At 40.7% G+C, this 21,246-nt stretch overlaps 1 protein-coding gene across 1 annotated transcript; it reads right to left on the reverse strand.

The window, feature by feature from the left end:
* Window positions 1–480: 480 nt before the first annotated feature.
* On the reverse strand, window positions 481–21,026 carry LOC145392829 (uncharacterized). Its single transcript, XM_080267114.1, has 7 exons — window positions 20,962–21,026; window positions 8,247–8,527; window positions 7,428–7,736; window positions 4,756–4,971; window positions 3,137–3,331; window positions 1,508–1,686; window positions 481–888 (listed from the first exon to the last, which is right to left on the reverse strand). The coding sequence occupies exons 1-7, from the start codon at window positions 20,968–20,970 to the stop codon at window positions 659–661; spliced, it is 1,419 nt and encodes a 472-aa protein (XP_080123240.1). The 5' UTR covers window positions 20,971–21,026; the 3' UTR covers window positions 481–658.
* Window positions 21,027–21,246: the final 220 nt, after the last annotated feature.

Below are 21,246 nucleotides of genomic sequence, written 5' to 3' on the forward strand. Positions count from 1 at the left end.
AAGGTGACGAGGGGGATAGCTAGTGCAAGTGGGCGAGTCGGATGGTACAGAGTGTGAGGGTTGGTGAAAGAGTAGTTAAGAAAGTGAGAGAGCTGGTAGAAGAATAGCTGAGAAAGTGTGAAAGTTTGTAGAAAAGTAGATGAAAAAAGGAGAAAAGTGGTGGAAGAGTTGCTGGGAAAGAGAGAGTGTTAGTAGGAGAATTCTGGAGAAAGTGACAGAGCTGAAGATGAGACAAAGACTGAGACAGTTGTGATGGGAACAAGAGAATAAGAGCACTGAGAAGAGAAGAGGAAAGTGAGACATTTGGGATGAGATGAGTGTGGCTGAGTGAATGAGAGTGGCAAGAAAGCAGCGAATGAGTAAGAAAGACAGCAGTCAAGGGCAGCAGTGATTAAGAGCTAAAAGAGACAGATATGGATAAAAAAATATAGTGCAAGAAAGGTATATTTATATATATACAGAAACAGATAGATAGATGGATACAGTGAGAGAATGACAGATGGTTAGATATCAAGATACACAGATAATTGATACATAGAGAGAATACACAGTTAGATGGATACAGTGAGAGAATGACAGATGGAAAGATATAAAGATACACAGATAACTGATACCCAGAGTGAATGATCAATGGACAGATAATAGATACATAAATAACCTAACTTCTGAGGAGGGATACAGGACTAAGTTCAATTCCTGTATCCGGCAAGCTATCGTCGTCACCCTTGGACCCCTCGTGTAGAAGAATATACTCCCGTGAACTATATCCAAACTTGACCACATCCTTCTCTAGGAGTTCCACAAATCGCCGCGGCTCGATCTTGCGGTTGTTGACGAAGGTTCCATTGGCCGAGTCGAGGTCCAAGATGTACGGTTTCACGGTGCGACCTGAAGGGAGGGGGAGACTCATGTGAATGGTATCATTCTAGGAGGAAATACAAATACTGTACTGTAATACTGACATGTGCGAAAGCTGTGTTGAGAGGCAGTCAACAAGAAAGATCCTCCCTGCCTGCCTGCTTGCCCCTCCCCCCTCTCTCTCTGACAGAATGTAATGCCTGGTAATTACACCAGAATCACTGAATGCTGTAATACTGCAATCATCATCATCATCATCATACAGTAACCAATCCATCCATCATCCAATCCATTATTACCCTGTAGAAGCATAAAGGCCCACAACAGGCTACTAAAGTCTGGATACTTATAGGCAGGAGGCACCTACTGCACTTCCCTGGGTGGCACTGTGTTAGTAGTAAACCCCAGCTTCCCTCAGACTTACAGCTTTACAGGCCACATGCAGTTGAAGCATATGAACCCACTAGACCACAAGGAACCAAATACTGCTGCTGTTAGTCTGGACCCTACCTCACCTTGTCTTTGGGTGGGGAAAAGGAGAATGATGATGATGATGATGATGATGATGATGACGATGACAAGACTATTATTAATATGATACTTGGTGGTCTAGTGGGTTAGGGCATTCCAAACACATTTCCAGACCCACCTTTTGTCCCATCCTCGCGTTGGTAGGCCACAAGACGATACTGCAGGACGGCGTGTTGCTTTGAACAAGATGGGTGATCAGTGGGGATGTCAGCCACCTTGCGGTCTCGGCCAATGAGGTACGCAGACTGTCGATGCAACGGCAGAAACGGCAGATCCTCATCACCTTTGAAGATATACCTGTTTGGAGAGAGTTCAGTGGGGTTCTAATTCTTGTCTGCTTAGGAGGATTTCCTGCTCATTATTTTTATTGTTTTTTTCTTAAACATTACACCTCTATTCATGTTTATGTTATCTATATCCTTTTCATACCAACATATAAAGCATAATTAACATATAGGCAAGTCTTGGTATGCAAATGACTAATATCTGAATTCTTCCTAACACAAACATATATTAATGTACACACAACCTCTAGTCTCCGAATGAACAGTGTCTGAATTTTCGCATATCCTAATTGTCATTTTTTAAAGCATGCCTCAATATTCAAATCACTACCAGGTACAGTACTATCATTTACACGAATTCCCAATATGAAATTCTATGAGAAACTGATCCTTCTGGCAGTAACTGGTCCTTTCAGCAATGTTGGGTTGCCAATTCCAAGCCACAAACACCATTAAGCCTGCTCTCAAAACTGCTAGGATGTAACCTATGCATGGCTACCACTCCAACTGAATTATTTTAACAACTACACAAAGACTGAATCCATCATTGCACGGCTGACATTCCAACAGGGATGTTCTGACCACAAGAAGGAAATCCACCTATCATCTGTCTGCATTTCCTCTTTGGCTTTCTGGCTAATGATGACTCCACATAAGATAAAATGCTAAAGAGGAGGCACTGGCATAATCCTCAAGGCCATTTAAAATACAACTCTACGGCAAAATATATAAATCAATCCACCATCTCCACCTCTTCTTTGGTTCTCTGGTTTAATGGTTGTGATGTTTCAATGATGACCATGCAAAATAAAGCTACTAAGGAAGAGGTGTTCTGAAATCTCCAACAATGACCCCACGACACAATACATACATCCACTTACCATCCCCACCTCCTCTTTGGTTTCCGAGCTTCTGGTGGCTGAGAATATTTAGTGACAAGTCCATTACAGGCATTGGCATATCATTCCCTAGTCTCATAAACTTCCATTCCGTGATATGTAACACACTCATTTACTACTATACTGTATATCCTTAGTTTTTAGGTTCAGTACATTTAGGGATAATTGAACAATCTACTCTCCATGGTGGCATTACATGACTGAAAAATCCCATGCCACTTCATGAGGATCAACCACATGCAAGGCTGGTGTTACTGCTGTTTAATCCTGGTCTGCCTGGCCAAGTAGACCCGTCAACCACAGGTAGGCAACTACTTCTGTGGGGACACGCTACAGGTACAGTACCCAACATACACCATGCTGGGAACCTGCAACCCCTTGTGGTAGACAGTGGCTCACCAAGGTCAGAGCAGGTCCTTCCCCATAATGAGATCCAGGGAAATGTGAGGAGATTTGGCTCCTGGGTGGACACCACAGCTGCTTAGCACCACCCAAGGTACACAATGCTATCACATGCAGGTTCCTTAACAAAGCCCCACAATACTGCAATGGAAAAGAACCTACCATCTCCACCTCCTCTTGGGCTTCCTGGCTTCTGGTGGCTGTGAATATTTAATGACGACTCCATTGTAAGTGTTGCTATCTTCAGTGAGCTTCCCAGTTAACCCCAAGTTTGGTTTCTCACGCTCCTCTTTGTCTCCTTTACCCTTCCTGCTGTCACCACTACCCTCACTTTTAGCCTGCAGACCCCATTCTGGCCTGAAATTGGGGGAGACTTTACATAGACAGGGATAAGTGAACAGCATGTCATCATCACTGCTGTCATAATCAGCAACATCATAATCACTGTTTCGTTTAGCGAAAAACTTAGTAACTAAACTATGACAGCCAATCCCATATTATCCCCTTTGAGATGTAGGAACCTGAGGATATGATACAGCACTTGAGCACATTTAAAGGTTGATGACCAGCCTACTTCCCTTGATGGTATTATATAATTAAAAAACCTCCAGTCATCTCCTGGGATCAGACTTACTGTACATGCATGCTAGGGCCATCATTCTGACTGGATCATTCTCAACACCAGACCACCTGGCATTTTTTTCAGTTCCTATACTCTGTTCATTTTAACTAAGCATAAAGTTGCCCAATCTCCACCTTGAGTGCCAAACTATAAAGAGTTTAATGCTACAACATGGAGCTAATCATAATGCAATCCTATGGAATGGATGTAAAGCCACAGTCTTATTCTGTCACTGAGGCGCATAATACTGGCTGCAGAAGGAACAAAATCTCCACTAAGCTGAAGTGAATGAACTACAATCATCAGTTCTCCAATATTACTATAGTCTTTCCAAAATATCGAGATCGTTTGGGTGTTGTCCCTCATGGGAATTCCCCGACCCACGACGTTGCCACACTTTCTACTGGGCAAATTATCGGATTAGACATAGCTCAAGGGACAACCCTCACTCCCAGCTCACTACCTCTCTCTCTCTCTCTCTCCATATAAAATCTACATTTTATGTAGATTTATTTCTATAAAAAGTCTATACGGTGTTATGAATTATTAGAATTTGAGGAAAAGCCTCTTGACTCTGTCTGTCTGCCTCTCTCTCTCTCTCTCTCTCTCTGCATATGAAATCAACATTTTAAGGAGATTTATTTCTATAAAAAGTCTATACAGTTCTATAAAAAGTCTATATGAGTACCAGGGGTAGGAGCTTCCATCTCTGATGGTAGTCAGAGAGGAAATGACCTGTGGATTAACACCTGACCCATCCTCACTGACTCACCTACAAATGTGACAGCATTGGAAGGCAACGTTGCCAAGTGCTGTGATATTTATAAAAAGTCATTGTTATTATTAAAAACAAGACATTTCTTACACTATATAGCCTTATTAGAGAATTATATACATATTTGCTGTAAACAAATTTCATTTAGAAGTAGTAAATAGCTGACATGAGACAAAGAGGTGTATGTTGGTATAGATTCGGCAGCACCGTGGGTCAGGGAATTCCCGTGACGGACAACGCCCTAACGATCTCGATATTTTGGAAAGACTATAGCCTGCATTTGGCCATCAACTAAGCTGAAAGGAGTTATGGACCCTTTTATCAAAGTAAATGTCGCAAAAACACTGACTCTCCTTAGCCTGGTCTCAGTCTACTTCTTCTTACCTAATGTTCTCCTCAGCCTGGTCTCGGTCTATCCCTTCTCCTCCTCTCCGACCATCACTGCCAGGCTCCCTTTTGATACGAGTGCTGGTCTTCCGAGGCTCAGCTGATCTGCTGCCCCGTCTCCTGTCCTCCTCCTCTTCCAGGTCCGGTTCGACCTTGATGCGCTTGGAGTCGTATTGAGTGTCTTCGTCTTCATCCCATTTGCTTCGCGCTTGTCTGTCAATTACCACCACCACCACCACCATAGCATCATCAATATCACCATCTTCATCAACATCACATCCACCACTGCCTTCACCATCATCAATATCACTATCATCACCAATATCCTTATCAATATCACTATCATCACCATCATCATCATCATCATCAAAATCACTACCAGGACTATTATCATCTAGTAGCAAATGGGACTTAAGAAGGCTTTCAGTAGATCCTCATGTTCAAAAACTCCAGACTAACATGAAAAGTACATCACCATATTACAGGGATTACAACTGTTTTTACTTCTATAACTACCATCCCTAACCTGATTCTCACGTAAGAGATGGGTGATGAACAATCTTGTAAAAGGAAAGAAAAAGTACCAAACTGAAAGCCAAATTAACACTAGGCCATATTCAGTTAAGCTTTTATCATGAATACTCCCATATGGACAAATTCCATATCAAACTATACCTGGGATGTGAAGGGATTCAGTTCATATAAAGCAAACTCTTCGGATTTTGAACTTCCCTAACCTACATTGTGTAACCATAACATACAACATCTCAAAACAGCTCGCGATTCAGAGTTGCAAAGTTAAAAGTACTGCAAATTTTATCCTTAATGGACACAAAAATTCACATACACTTGCATTCAAACATTCATCATACAGAGTAGTCAAGCCTTAAAAATTTCTACTGCACCTCATAAAAACCTTCACAACACATCTTTCTCTCCCTCCTCTCGGTGGGACCCTCTCCACATTATGTGCGCATGAGAATCCTTTTCCTTAAAACTCGCTCATTTGTTGAAGGATTTGCATTTAAAAAAAAAAAAAAAAAAAAAAAAAAAAAAAAAAAAAAAAAAAAATGCTGAGAAAGGCATTGCCAAAAATTCCGTGCACTTACTTACTTTGTTTTTGTCAAATTTTACCTGGAAAAAAATTCTGGAAAAAAGTGTACCCACCAACCATTATGAACACTGACATGAGATATCTTCTAACTGTACCAAGAAACTAATTGCACAGAATTTTTTAACATACAGTAGTTTTCTGATCAAACTGGTTTTTGAATGGCTGAAATCCATCATGAAATACACGAGAAGAAGCATTTTTAACGTACAAAAACTAAATTCTTCAGGATGTGAGGGTACAGGTTAGCTTGAATATGAACTTCAATAACTCAAGAACTATTTATCCTGGCCAAATGAAAATTTGCACGAAGTTAGAACTAATTGAAATGGATTCTTTCTATACATTTGAACCTCCTATGTCAAAAAATGGATCAACAAACAGCTTCTGTTATGGACCTTTACCGTACAGTACTGGTACCTACAGTACCTCACCAATCATCACTAGCCTGTGAATTATGACTCCATCAATACCTTCATTATCAGCCCATTTCTTACCTCCAAGGCCTTCTTTGTCTTTTTTCCATAAGTGTTTGCAAGCATAACTTTTGGTACCTAAGCAGCAGGGCAGGTGGAAGGTGACGACAATCCAGTGTCCCCATTAGTTCTCGACTGACGGGCAATATTGGCAGATTTCAGCTTTTCCTACGCTACCATGACATGATTAAGCTTCCTGGGCATCTTTGTGGATATCAATATTATATATACAACAATGGAAAAATTAGGTAAACAGCGGAGACTTGTGAGATATGTCTTCCCAGGTGAGCGAGGTGGGTGTTGTGTAAAATGGTTTGGGGTAAAATTTCCCATATTCTAAAATCGATAAATCCATTAGAGAAAACGCTTTCTTGTGTAAGGTAAACTAAGGAAAATCATTAGCCCTCATCTCTGGAATTTTCTTGAGATTTCCCACATCGCACGCTACCAGTGGCCCCACAGCATCACTATCTATCATAAAATGGCATTTTTACGTACTTTACGGTGTTAATTAGACAGGAATATATAGAAAATGTGTTAATGCGTATGGTAAACTCAGGAATTATTTCTTGAGGTCTCCGACATTGCATGCTACGAACTGCACTACTGCATCGGTACCCACTATAAAATAACATTTTATGTACTTTATAGTGTGAATCAGACAGAAATATGCATTAGAATGTAAACAGAAGTTTATTGGACCAAAACTGAAAGAAAGTTTTTTTTTGAAAAAACAAGCTAAAAGTATGATGCTGCCCTTGTTATGTGCACCTTCATACTGTATATCCTTCATCCATTAATTTCAGTTCCTTACGATCATAAGTTTTCACATTGCTCTCTCTCCCTCTCTCTCTCCCATACACCACACCCATCAATCTTATTGGCCTACCATGCCTCCTCTCGCAACGAAATTCACTCACACATAACCTTTTTCATGGCCCAATCTAAATCATAACAATATCACCATCAACATAATATTACAAAGCTCTGGGTAGGATCCAGATATTAGAACACAAAATCTTCTATTAACCTCATTCCCATCAAAATTATCAGCACCAAAACCAAGCTTACTTCCAACCTACCTTCCCTCATACTTCTCATGTAGCCGTTTGTCTTCTTTGCTGCTCCTTCTCTCCCCGTCCCTCTCTCCTCTCCTCTCCCTCTCCACTGATCCATACTCTATCCTCTCTTTGTACCTCCTTTCTTCCCCTCCGTCCCTTCCTCTCCTCCCCTCGCTCCGCTCCCTGGATTCCCCTCTCCGCCTCTCCTCGCTGTGGTGTCTCTTCCGATGCCTGTGCTTGTGCTTGTGCTTGCGGTGGTGGTGTTTGTGCTTTCTGCTGCTGCTGCGGTGCTTACGTTCATCACCACGGATCACATACTCGTCTTCATATCTGTTGGGGTAGGTTAGGTTAGGTTATGTGAGGCTGGGTTGAATTGGGTTATGTGAAGATAGGATGGGTTGGGTGGGGTTTGATTTGGTTGGTTGTTACTTTTGATTAGGACAGGTTATCAATGTGAGGGACAAGCCAGGGCACTTTAGAGAAAGGGTAGGAAAACGAAAAACTCTTCAGTTGAAAGTGGCCATGTTTAACTCAGAAAACTCCCTACAATAATTCATGGACCTCTACTACAGAAAATTTACCCTTCAATCCAACTACATGTTTTATTGATTTGTTCCTGTTCCTTTCAGATAATTTTAATCTGCTCAGATGGGTACTCTGGCTTTAAAAAAAAAGTTAAGACAAATCTACTGTAAATGCAATTCCTTAAATTTAAAAAGTTTATCCTAATGTACATAAATTGTCTGGAGATAGCAAAAATAAAATGAAAAAGTGTCATCATAATATTCAACAATTTACAACACAAATATGAACTGTACTTATTATGCAGTATTGAAGTACCTCTCAGCATCCTCATGTCGCCTTTTTTTCCGTTTTCTCCGCTCATCATGTTCTGTGTCCTTGTCTCCTTCTGCCTCATCACTCCGTCTTCCGCGTCGCTCCTTCCTCATCTTGGAGCTTTTTTTCTTAACATGTCGTCGCCGCCGCTGCTTCTCGCTACTGCTGCTACTGCTCTCACTCTCACTGGACTCAGAACCACTCGATTCACTACTCCCTGACTCAATGCTTGACTCACTGCCATAACTGTATGATTCAACTTCCTCATGGTAATCCTTTTTGTTCTGAAATCATGAGAATGTTATGAAAATAAGCATGGTACTAGAGTATTACAATGCTCTGGGATAGTCTGCTTATGTGGAGAGAATGGATAATGAGAGACTGACTAGAAGAGAACATATGCATGAGGTGGAGATTAAAAGGAAGAAGGGCAAGAACGAGGATGAGATGGAGGAAAGGACTGGAGAGATAGATGAAAGCTATGTGAATGGGTGTGAGTTGAAGCCAATAGGCAAATGGCAGAGGTCAGAGTGACACAAAGGCAATTTACTTGTAGCCATCCCTTATGGGATTAGGGCAACTGGCTATGGATAGACAGATAGGCTAATACAATCAAATGTCTGCCCACACTTCCTTCCCACATGTGGTGATAGAAGGAATCACACGAAATACCTTTCATCCTTGTTTTACCCTTTCAACCCAAAGATGTTTTATTATTATTATTATTATAATCACCATTATTAATGCAACATACCATTTGGTCAATTAAATGCCTCTTAAGAGCAAAGCCTCATAGCCACCTTTTTTTTTTTTTTTTTTTTTTTTTTTATAAATAACAGAACGGAGGAAGGAAAAACAAATGGGTAAAAAAAATAATCCATACACCAGATTACTGGTGTCCTCTGTTCATAAAATATCAGTAACAATTAGACTTGAACAGTTGTGGGTTGAAATTTGGAGGAAAACAACTCTGGTGAAGCGAGTTCCAGAGAGATACAGTTTGGGGAATGAAAGAATTCTGATAGGCAGAAGTTCTGCAATATGGTTGAGTGACATTCCAGTCATGAGCGCTACCAGATGCCCGTGTAGCACGAGGGAAGGCATAGAGAGGTGGCACCATGGACGCAACTTCGTCTGAGCATTTGCCAAAAAAATATCTGTAAAATAATGCAAGGGAGGCAACATTCCTTCTTACTTGCAGGGGAGGTAGTTTATATGTAATGGCAGGGTTGTTAATGATTCTAACAGCTTTATTCTGAATTTTGTCTAGTTGTCTTAATGCAACCTCTCCACAACCATTCCACAAGGGTGAGCAATATTCAAGCTGAGAAAGCACATGACTCTTATAAATTATAGCTAACTGCTCATCAGCGAAGAAGTTACGGACTCTGTACAATAATCCAAGTTTCTTTGAGGCGGTTTTAGCAAGTGATCTGACATGAGAGGTCCAGCTGAGGGCACTGTTAAGTGAGACACCAAGAATTTCAATACTTTTGGAGATGGGAATATTAGTAGCATTGAAGGTAATGTACGAATCTGGCAATATCTGTCTATTAGTAAACTGTATATATTTAGTTTTACTAGCATTAAAAGAGACAAGGTTGTTTTGTCCCCATTCACTGATTTTAGATAGATCTTGATTTATGGAGATGGCTGTACTGAGTTGAGAGGTAGAGATATTAGACTTTGTAAATGGATGTCTGAGTGTGAATGAACTATGTAGTGTTGAGTCATCTGCACATGAGTGAATGGAATTGTGAGTGACAGATAAGAGATCATTAATATGAACCAGAAATAGGGTTGGCGCCAGAACTGAGCCCTGCGGCACGCCAGCGTTAATTGAGTGGAAATTCGAATATACATCATCTACTTTTACTCTTATTTTCCTGTCACTAAGATAAGAAGAAATCTAAGGAACAAAAGACGTTAATCCATAGCAAGGGAGTTTGGACAGCAGGGAACGGTGCCATACTCTGTCGAAAGCTTTAGAGATATCAAGAGCTACTGCATGAGTTTCTCCAAAGAGATCAATAGATTGATGGATGGTATGAGTTAAGAGATTGAGTATGTCAATGGTGGATCTTTCGTGGCGAAAACCGTATTGTCTATCACTAATTAAGTTGTTGGATTCAAGATGTTTAACAATATGCTTATTAATTAAAGTTTCAAATACCTTACCAAGAGAAGATGTGACAGCTATTGGTCTGTAATTGGAGGGGTCAGACGAACTTCCTTTCTTCGAACTGGGTGGATATTGGCTTCTTTCCATGAATTTGGGAATAAAGAAATACGTATGCATAGTCTGAATAATTTAGCTAGGACAGAGGCAAGTTCAGGGGAACACTTTTTCAAAACAATTGGCGGAATTCCATCTGGGCCTGGAGCTTTGTTGGTAGGTAAATTGTCTAGGATGGATTTTACATATCTTGTCTGTATTTTAAGTGGGGCAATTTCGGGAGAATCAAGTTCCAGTACTGAGACATTCTGGCTGGTATCATCTATGGTAGAGTTTCTGGCAAAGGTACTAGCAAAGATATCTGCTTTCCCACGTGGGTCATTTGTAATATTGCCATCTGAAGATTTTAGTGGTGGAATGGAAGATGACTTGTTAAAGTTATTATTGAAAGAATTAAGAGTTGACCAGAATATTCTATTGTCATTAGGGTTGTTAAGTAGTTTTGATGCTTGCTTTTGAAGAAAGTTTGATTTAGATAGATTTATTACAGCTTTTGCATGATTTCTAGCAATTTTAAATTGTGAGAGTGATTCAGATGTTTTTTATTTTAAGTAAGAGTTATATGCTAATGACTTTTGGGCTGATGCTCTGGCACAATTGCCATCAAACCATTTTGGAGAGTTTGATCTTTTAGTGAATTGTTGACTTGGTATGAATAAGTCCATACCGGCTAGTATTAAGTCGCAGATGTGGGACTGGGTAGAATTGGGATCACTAGAGAAGAAAGACTGCCATGGAATATCAGCAAGATAATTTCTAAATCCATCCCAGTCTGCCCTGTCAAAGTGCCATCGGGTCACCCTCACAGGTTCAGAATGGGGAGGTGTAGGAGGGTTAACTAATGAGGCTTTGATGAGATTGTGGTCAGAGGATCCAAGTGGTGACAGTACCTCTATCCTGTATTGATCTGGATTATTTGTCAAGAATAAATCCAAGAGACGGGCATTATGGTCAGGATTATCAGGTATTCTGGTTGGTTGCTTTACCAACTGGGTGAGATTAAACGATTCCGCAAACAGCTCGCATTCTAGACCAGCGTCGTCAGTCCAGGCAGAATGCAATAACCATTCAACATTGTGTATGTTAAAATCACCCAAAATGGTAATTTCATTGTCAAGGGCAAGGTCAAGGTTACTCAACTGAGTGGATATGGAATCAAATACACTGGGTTCCGAAGAAGCATTGGGGGAACGATAAACTACACAGATATATTTGGTAATGTTTTGACAATTTAATTTATATAATGAGTAATCAAAACTGGATGAAGTGAAGTTTAAAATAGTGTCAACTGCATATTGGGATTTGATATAACAACAGGTGCCACCCTTGTTACGAAAGTTTGTAAGGAGATGGTAACCGGGAAAACAAAATGGAGATATATTGATAGAGGGCGAGATTTGTGGTTCTGTGAGGAAAAGGGCCAAAGGGGATATGGACTGAAGGAAAAAATGAACCGAGTTTAAATTTGTGGTAAGGCCGCATCGTCACCTCCTCGCCGACGAGCATTCCCGGAAATAGCAACAGTCGCTGCCGGCACAGTCGCTTGATGGCGACCGGGAGGACCCTGTGCCTCCAGCCCTACCCTGCCGGTGGTGGCAATCCGAAGTACCACCTCATTTGATATTTAGATTGCAGCGGCCATTACTAAAGATGTGAATAGAAGGTGTGATATGTTATGTGCATGTAGTGTTGTGTAGACAGTTGAAGGTAGAGGTATTATGAGAGCATGCTGGCCTACTCTCTGTGTAAATGAATGCACTGAAAATGTTCAGAAAAGGGAGATGGTCAGGATCAAGTCCTGAGGGCTGGTGAAACGGGAGCTCCAGCTCTCCCTATCACCAGCTTGCCATCAACCTCGGGAGTACTGCCCTGTTCAACTGGTGCTACAGTCTACTCCTCCCTTGCCACTGTGGGCCTAAAAGATGTGAAAGCAACAAATAAGGTGATGTTTCCTTTCAGATTCCCATTGCAGTGGAAGCGACGGTGAATTTCAGTTGGCAACAATGGATGACAAATATATATGCAGAATTACCTTTATTAGTGGTATGTGGGGGTGCTCATCAGCCACTCAGTCAATGTAGTGCTGTTTTGGGGTGCCTGCCCTTTCCTCTCTTCCTTCCTTCCACTTCTATCTTTCTTTCCTTTTCCTTCTGTCTACGGGTGACTCTACACTGAGTGACAACCCAAATGGTTTCCTGTACACCAGGAAACCACTTACTATGCTGTTTCTAGTGGGTAATTAAAGTGCTCCAGTTGGATTAAGCCGGTGCAGGCTTATATCCAAGGGGTGGTTGGGGTTTATTGCTCACATTATGCCACTCACGGATAAGAGAGGCTGGTCACTCTCATCTTAAATGTCAGGACAAACTTGCCTAGCCCCGGGCTCCTACACTCCCCATGGGACAACACTGGATTAGATGATGATGATGATGATGATTATCAATACAATTATTATTGTCATTATAATAATATACTGGTACCTCTCCACTCCATCGCTACATCTCATCCTCGGGGATACCAAGCACGAGATGGAGGAATGAAATGAAAAGGCATATGAAAGGAGTGTGTGTGCTGGGGTAAGGACGGTGAAATGGTGGGGTACAGGGTGACATGGAGACGATTTGTTTGTGGCCACCCCTTACGTGATTAAGGCGTCTAGCAATAGATGGATAGATACAGTAGAATATTATTATTATGCTAACCTCCAGATAAATCTATCCGACTACCAAAAAACTGCACGAATAGAAGAAATTTACCCCTTCGATCCAATGGCGTATTCTTTCATTATTTCTACCTCTACTTGATTTTATTCAGCTCTGGAGAAACTTTTTGAGCCGGAAAAGCTAGCTTTGGCTACACCACAATTTTTACTCTAATCTGGCCCAAATTTTTGTCCTTTGCTGCCTATTTCACATAGCTCAATGGAAGACAAAGACAATGCTATGGCTCTACATCCATTCCATGGCACTTCCTTATGACTAGCATCATATTCTATTGTTATTGTTACAACTCAGTACTGAAGATGGAAGATGTCAATTTTAGGCCAAGTTAGTGTAAAGTTGAATAAAAAAGAAAGATATGTGGCAGGACTGACATGGGTTAAGGAGCATAACACCAATGGGCATGTTCACAGTTGCCAGTGATCATCGGATAATTTAGTTAGGAATTCGGTCAATTCCGAGTACATATATTCTTTGATTCTGTAAACACTGGTCATTATACCTGTTTTCTATATACCGTATGATTTACTTATTAAAATACTGCAAAAGTTACTTGAAATCATATACTGGTAATGACAAATGGTCCGTCAGCATTCATCACATATTATTAGAAGTCTTGTGCATGTTTAATTTGAAACGCATATCAACAACAAAGAAATTACTGTTTCATCTGGCAAATGCTGAGGACATCATGTGAAGACAAAGCCACCGACCGAATTCCCAGGTATATACCGATGTTTCCAGAAGATAACAACAAACTTGGTGCGGGCATGTGCATAAATCTTCATCTGATTCCTATAAATATTTTGCAGCCAAACATCTTCATGTTAGTATTATGTATAGGCATATAAGTCAGAAAGTTTTATTCGATTTAAACTTTAATAAAAGACGTGGCTGGGAATGAAAGTACACGTAATCGGTTTTATGCTACAAAGAATTTTTGTCCCGACATTTGGATGGTTAGCTCTGTTAGTTTAGTGATTCCCTTCAACTTGATCATAGCGATGCTTCTTTTCCTCATTTTATTGGGTAAATATGTTAATAAAATTACACTTATGAATGAAGTGATAAAGGAAACATTTGCAAAACAGTAGTTTAGTTGACTGCATTCTTATTTTTCAAAGTAAGTTATCAGAGGATTTGCAACACTTGGGAGTCTGTGAATGTTCCTATTCAATGAAATGAAATTTAGCTATGCACATGTAAGAAATGAGCCTGACAGCAGATAAAACAAAACATGAGAAAGGCTACATCTAAATCTTCCAGTTTGTAAAGTCTCTCAAAAGGTGCATATAATAATATGCAGACAGGAATATTCATTCATTCATTCATCATCCAATCCTATGTTACCCCATGAGGAGTGTAGGAGCCCCAGGCCAGGCAAGTTGGTCCTGACAATTAAGATGAGAGTGACCAACCTTACTCATCCCTGAGTAGCATTACGTGAGCAATAAACCCCAACCGCCCCTTAGATATAAACCTTCACTGGCTCAATCCGACTGGAGTGCCATAATTAGGCCTACCCACTGAACCACCAGGTGCCAAAATTTGGTTATATGGTTACAACCCAGCATAGTAAATAGTATCTTGGTGTACAGGAAACCATTTGGCTTGTCACTCACTGCAGAGTCACCCACAAGCAGAAGGAAGAGGAAAGAATGAAGGAAAGAAAGACAAAAGAGGGAGTCTAAAGTCACCCATAGGCAGAAGGAAGAGGAAAGAATGAAGGAAAGACAGAAGAGGATGGAAGGAAAGAAGGATAAGGGAAAGGAAAGGGCAGACACTCGAGAGCAACACTACATCGAGTGAGTGGATGGTGAGTACCCCCTCCCCCCCCCCCAAAAAAAAAAAAAAAAACAGCAGCAGCTTGAACATATTAAACTTATCACTTTTTTTTTAATCATTCCCAACATTTTCTTTCATTTTAAAGTCCCAAAATTTTCACCAACTCCCCCTATGTTTGGCTATGATTAATTGTTTTGGTAAATGTTTACAAAACCGTAACACCAGATTCCTAAGGAATGATAATGTGAATCAATTCGTTGCACAGTTCTACGTCCACTTTCTTCTGCGACATTTCTTCCACAAAGCAAAAATAAACAAGATATTGTGGGGTCTTTAATGTTTTTTTTTTTTTTTTTAATGTGGTGTTTAGGCTTTGTAAATATTAACCCCAAATTAGCTTTTTTCTTTATGGTGAATATAAACTGAAATGAACGAATTTCAAGTCATTTAGGCATTATCCTACCCAAACGCCACTTAACCTAACCTAGATCTGTGTCATTTGAGCCTAAACATGACCAATTTACAATCTTACCCAAAGTCGTCGGCAGAGTCCATCTTGGCTGATTTCAAATTTGAAAACAAATGACAGCCCTGCTTTCAGCCCTCCAATTAGCTAAATAATAACCATTATGCACCAACAAAAATAAAAACATACTGCCTATGACTATAAAACACCGTCAAGAAACAAAAACGCATCGCTTTTAATGGATAAAAAGTAAGCAAACCACCAGCACAGGCACACATTTGAGACCCCCAAATATCTCATTTATTTTTAATCTGTGGAGGAAACATCACAAAACACTGACTTAGAACTGTGCAACAATTTGATTCATGTTATTATTTCTTAGGAATTTAGTGTTATGGTTTTGTAAACATTAACCGTTGTTAGCTGCATTGTTCAGCTTCTTGATCAAGGCCGAACTCGGTTAAGGTGCTTCATTTCATCTTTCTGTGATTACTTCATAGATAGTTTTGGGCAAGAGTAGAAGCATGTATGGACAAGTTTGAGAGGAGCAAGAGATTGCTGTTGATTGAAGACATGAATAGCAAAGTTGGGAATGTACGAGTGGATGGAGTGGTTGGTCAGTGGGGTGTGCCAGCTGAAGTAGATGGGAATGGTAGTGCTTTGGTGGACATCTGTGCTTGTAAGGGGTTGGCAAAAGCCAACACTTACTTTCGTCATAAGATGATCCACTGGTATACGTGGAGTAATGAGGAGGATGGATGGTGAACTTGTTGAACGAAAGGCAATGATAGACTACGTGTGTGTGGATGAACGAATGAGAAGACAAGTGTCGGATGCAAGAGTGTGGAGAGGGTGGGGGAATGGAGTCTCGGACCATCACTTAGTGATGGCCAAGGTAGAGCTGCAAAGAAAGTGGTTGAGCAGAGGAAGGGGAAGACAGGAGGAAGCAGCTCCTGTGAGAAGAGTGGAGAAATTGCACGATAGTGAGAAAATGACAGAGTATAAGAGCATAGTGGAAGAAAGACTGGGAAGGTATGAGCTAGAGCAGATGGAAGGGGTGGAAGATGTATGTAAGATATTCACAGAAGAGATAGGCGCAGCATGTGAGGCGGTTTGTGAAGTGAGGAGGAGATGCAAGGGTGTGCAAGAGACAGCATGGTGGAATGATGAGGTGAAACGAGCTGTGGAACAAAAGAAGAAGGCATATAGTGAATGGTTAGAGAGTAGAGGTAGGGGAGATGAGAGAGAGAAGAGAGAGGTATATGTGAGCAGGAGAAGGGAGGTTAAGAGACTGGTGAAGGAGAGTAAGAAGAAAGTGGATGAAGAGTTTGGGAGGAATCTGAGTGTGAAATGGAGGGAGAGTAAGAAATTGTTTTGGAAGGAGGTAGAGAAAGTAAGGCAGTGTGAAAAGGGAAATAGTAGGGGAGTGAAAGATAAGAATAATAGATTGTTGATGGAGAAGAAAGAGAAATTGAGGAGATGGAAGGAGCACTTTGAGGATTTGTTGAATGTAGAGAGTGAGACCAGTGCGAGTATAAGTGGTTGGGGAATGGCTCGGAGAAGAAGAGATGAGAGGAGGGAGGAAGAGATCAGCAGGGAGGAAGTAGTGGAAGCAATGAAGAAGATTAAGTTGGGAAAGGCCCCAGGAATTGATGAAGTGTGTGGTGAAATGCTTAGGTATGGGGGTGAGATTGTTGTGGAGTGGATATGGAAGTTGTGTAGATTGGCTTGGGAAGAGGGAAGGGTTCCAGAGGACTGGAAATCAGGTATAGTTGTTCCTTTATACAAAGGAAAAGGGGAGAGAGAAGTATGTGGTAACCATAGGGGTATTTGCCTTCTTAGTGTGACTGATAAAATATATTGTAGAATACTCATTGATAGGGTTAGGCATATGACAGAGGAGCTAGTTGGAGAAGAACAAGGGGGATTTACGAAGGGAAAAGGGTGTGCAGATCAGATATTTGTTCGAAGATGTTTAGTGGAGAAGTATCTAGAGAAGGGAAGGAAAGTGTATGCTGCCTTCATGGACTTGGAGAAAGCTTATGACAGAATAGATAGGCAAGGTATGTGGAAGGTATTAAGAATATATGGAGTGGAGAGGAAATTGTTGAGTGCTGTGAAGAGTATGTACGAAGGAGCTAGGGCTACGGTGCGAGTGGATGGTGAGCTGAGTGAGTTCTTTGATCTCAATGTGGGACTGAAACAGGGGTGTGTGATGTCTCCATGGCTGTTTAACCCCTACACCGTGGGCATGTTTACCAATGTTTTGCGTGTGCCGCGGGGTTATTCGGGCTCCGACACACTCTCAAAAAATATTTGCCAAAAATCAGTTATTAGTCCTAGAATATTAAAATTACATATACTTATGGCACATACCTTCAGCTTTCTCCTGGAATGTTTGTTGAGCCTTCGTCGGTTACCGCAGGACTTGTGGAGACCTCTGAAGTTGGGTAACGAAGTCTCCACTTTACACTTCCCGACAACCCGTAATATGATTACCACAGCCAGATATTAACACTATAAACACTACTCTATGATTTTCAAGTAGTTTGGGATCCATACTCCAAAAAAACAACAACTGTGAAAGCAATGAAAATTACGAGCGCGTCTGACCGTCGCACTTGCGCTAGTTCGCTCTTGGTACTCTGTCATTTATTATTCATAAAACCCCTCACACTTTATATTTCTATTACTATATAACACTTGTATATATCTACAGTCTTTATCCATAAGTTTCCTTCAGTAGTATTAGTTTATTGTCACTGTAGGGATTCAATTTCTTTCAGTAAAATACGTAGCATTCACTTTCTCATCCTGTATACTAGCATTGAGAGTGAATGTCACTTTCAATTTCCCTCTCATAACTCATAGTATTCAGACATGCTAGAGTGAAACTTTCACTTTCATTACTCCTAGGGTATATACTCGTATTCTTATAATACTACTCATTTACATTTCTATTTACGTTCTCTATTTTATTTACGTTATTTACATTTCTATTTTATTTACACTGTGTTATGCACTGTCACTTGAAGTAACTTATAAAACTATTTTCCACTGTTCACGTATATTTACATTCATTACTTTCACTTGCTGTTTACACATTATTTACAATTCCACTTGCACTGTTTTACTCAATAGAAAGATCGTAGTTACTCTTTTATCAATTGTCAGCCCTTTACCTCTTTCTACACGAGGTTTAGTAGGGGGTAAAGGTCACAGGGCCCTTTGCATGGGGGTGGAAAGGCCCTGAAGCTAGCAAGAGCGAACAGACGTACCCCCACACTGGAAGATGAGAGTGAACTGATAAGGGTGGGCCGGGGTGGAGGCCTACCTAGGGAAATCAGTACTGCCAACGTTTAGCCTCCTGACACAGCTATTTATAGCAATGATATGATTGGCAGGAAATCTAGACAATACATTATAAATTAGGTCGTTCCAGGTGATGTAAATATCACTTAGGCTTCTCCCTTCCCTCCTTATATGTATATTTATTACGAAAATAGATTATACGGCATATTTCAAGGGGAAATAGCGAAAATTAGCGAACTAGTGCACGTGAAGTGTTGTCAGGTGATAATTAGCCAATTCCAGGTGTATGGCACTCTCACTTACCCGGTACCTTATTTCTTTCTTGTATATATTATTTGGTATAAGAATAGGGCATAGGGCTTATTTCAATAGATGAAATCAGTGAAAAATTCCAGGGAAGATTTACTTAGCGTAGCACGGCCAGGCAGGCGAGAGGATAGGGTAATGGAGGGGAGGTAGGGAGGGGAGTCAAGAATGGGGAGAAATGGCTAAATTGTCAACAATGGATGGGAGTACAGATGAGATTAGGAGTGCTGACCAGTGTTGGACATTGGCAGTACTGATTGATGATACAAGCCCCCACTTGGAAGCCCGGGTGAATTCAAAATAACACAGAATCACAAAAGCGATACCCCGCGGTATGATCCCTTGCTCCCAAGCGTCACGAAAGTGACGCCCCATGGTTAAGGGGTTAATATATACATGGATGGGGTTGTAAAGGAGGTGCAAGGTAGGGCAGTGAATGTGGGGGTGGCTCTAATGAATGAGGGTGAGATTTGGAAGATTCCGGTGTTGCTGTTTGCTGATGATACAGTATTGTTGAGTGAAGATGAATGGGAGTTGCAAGGTTTGGTGAATGAATTTGGGACAGTGTGTAGGAGGAGGAATCTGAAAGTTAATGTAAACAAAAGTAAAGTTATGGTGTTTGAGAGGAATGAAGTCACAGAGTGTGCAGTGGGGTTGGATGGTGAGGATATGGAGAATGTGAGTGCATTCAAGTACTTGGGTAGTGTGATGAGTAAGGATGGAACTTTGGGGGATGAAGTGCGTGAAAGGGTACAGCAGGGAAGGAAGGTTGTTGGTACACTGAAAGCAGTGATAAGAAACAGGGAGGTGAGTATGGAAGTTAAGAAGTCACTTAATGATAGTATTGTGATCCGTACCCTGACGTATGGAAGCGAGGCGTGGACCTTGCAAGAGGGGAACAAGTCAAGAGTGAGAGCAGAGGAAATGAGTTACTTGAGAGGAGCATGTGGAATGACGTGGAGGGACAGGTTGATGAATGAAGAAGTGAAGGAACGTTGTGGGGTGGATGTGGATGTGGTTGAGAAGATTAGGAGAAATACACTGAGGTGGTTTGGACACGTGATGAGAATGGAAAATGAAAGACTGACTAAAAGGGTGTATGTAGGTGAGGTGGAGGGAAGGAGAGGGAGGGGTAGACCGAGGATGAGGTGGAGGGATGGAGTACAGAGGTATATGAGGGAGGGGGGGGTGAGTTGGGGGGAGGGTAGTCAAACGGCCGGTGTCAGAGCAACTTGGAGGCGTTTTGTCTGCGGCCACCCTTTGAGGGATTAGGGCATCGGGCTATAGACAGATAGATAGATAGATTTTTTTTTTTTTTTTTTGTTCAATATGACTATAGTAAGAGATCATACAAAAAAAAAAAAAAATTAATACTGGATGCACAGAAGTAACAACTTAAAGATATCTAATAGTAAAACAGGTGGAGAAACTAAAAAGGACTGTTTACCAAAGCATGAGCAAGGTAAAGTGGAGAAGTGCATGGGGCAGGGCTGCCTGATGTGGTAATATGACACAGAATAATTTGTTGCAGTGCTTACCAATGCTAATAAGTTACTCTGGAAAAATTCTCTGATTACATGTCGAACAATGGATCCCGGGTACGTCGTAAATAACATCAGGCAATATACATTAATTTTCTAAAGCTTCTAATTTATTTCATCCATTAATAAGAACACAACAAACGACCCTCCAATTACCAAGTATATGCACATAATATAAATACGGGAAAAATCTTTACAGCTTAATCCTACACTTCCTATATTTGACTTATAATTAGTGAGTTGCACTTTCCTCGTAATTACATACTTAGTAGCATTATATAAACTTTGAATCTGTTGTTACAATTCCACCCTGGTTAGCTTTAGGGTCTTACGGTACTATAAGGAGCCTTACCTTCCCCATATCCCGGAAAAATAAAAAAATACTCCAAAAACTCCCTCACACTTCAGGAAGCTGTGATGGCAGTCAGGGTAAACAACATGTACACCTTTTTATTATCCCCTCAAATGTAATAGAACTAAATATTATTATTAATTTTTAAAACCTATGCACTTATTATTTACTTTTGGGATGCAAAATAATTAACTACTTTTAAAATAGTTTGATAATTTTCTTTGATTGAGCAAAATATGTACTACCCAAAATGACATTTATGCCACAGTTTCAATATATATCACT

This window comes from Coenobita brevimanus, chromosome 23 (genome assembly GCF_032717465.1).
Source record: "Coenobita brevimanus isolate Jiangsu-jjx chromosome 23, ASM3271746v2, whole genome shotgun sequence".
In the NCBI taxonomy this organism is placed as follows: domain Eukaryota; kingdom Metazoa; phylum Arthropoda; class Malacostraca; order Decapoda; family Coenobitidae; genus Coenobita; species Coenobita brevimanus.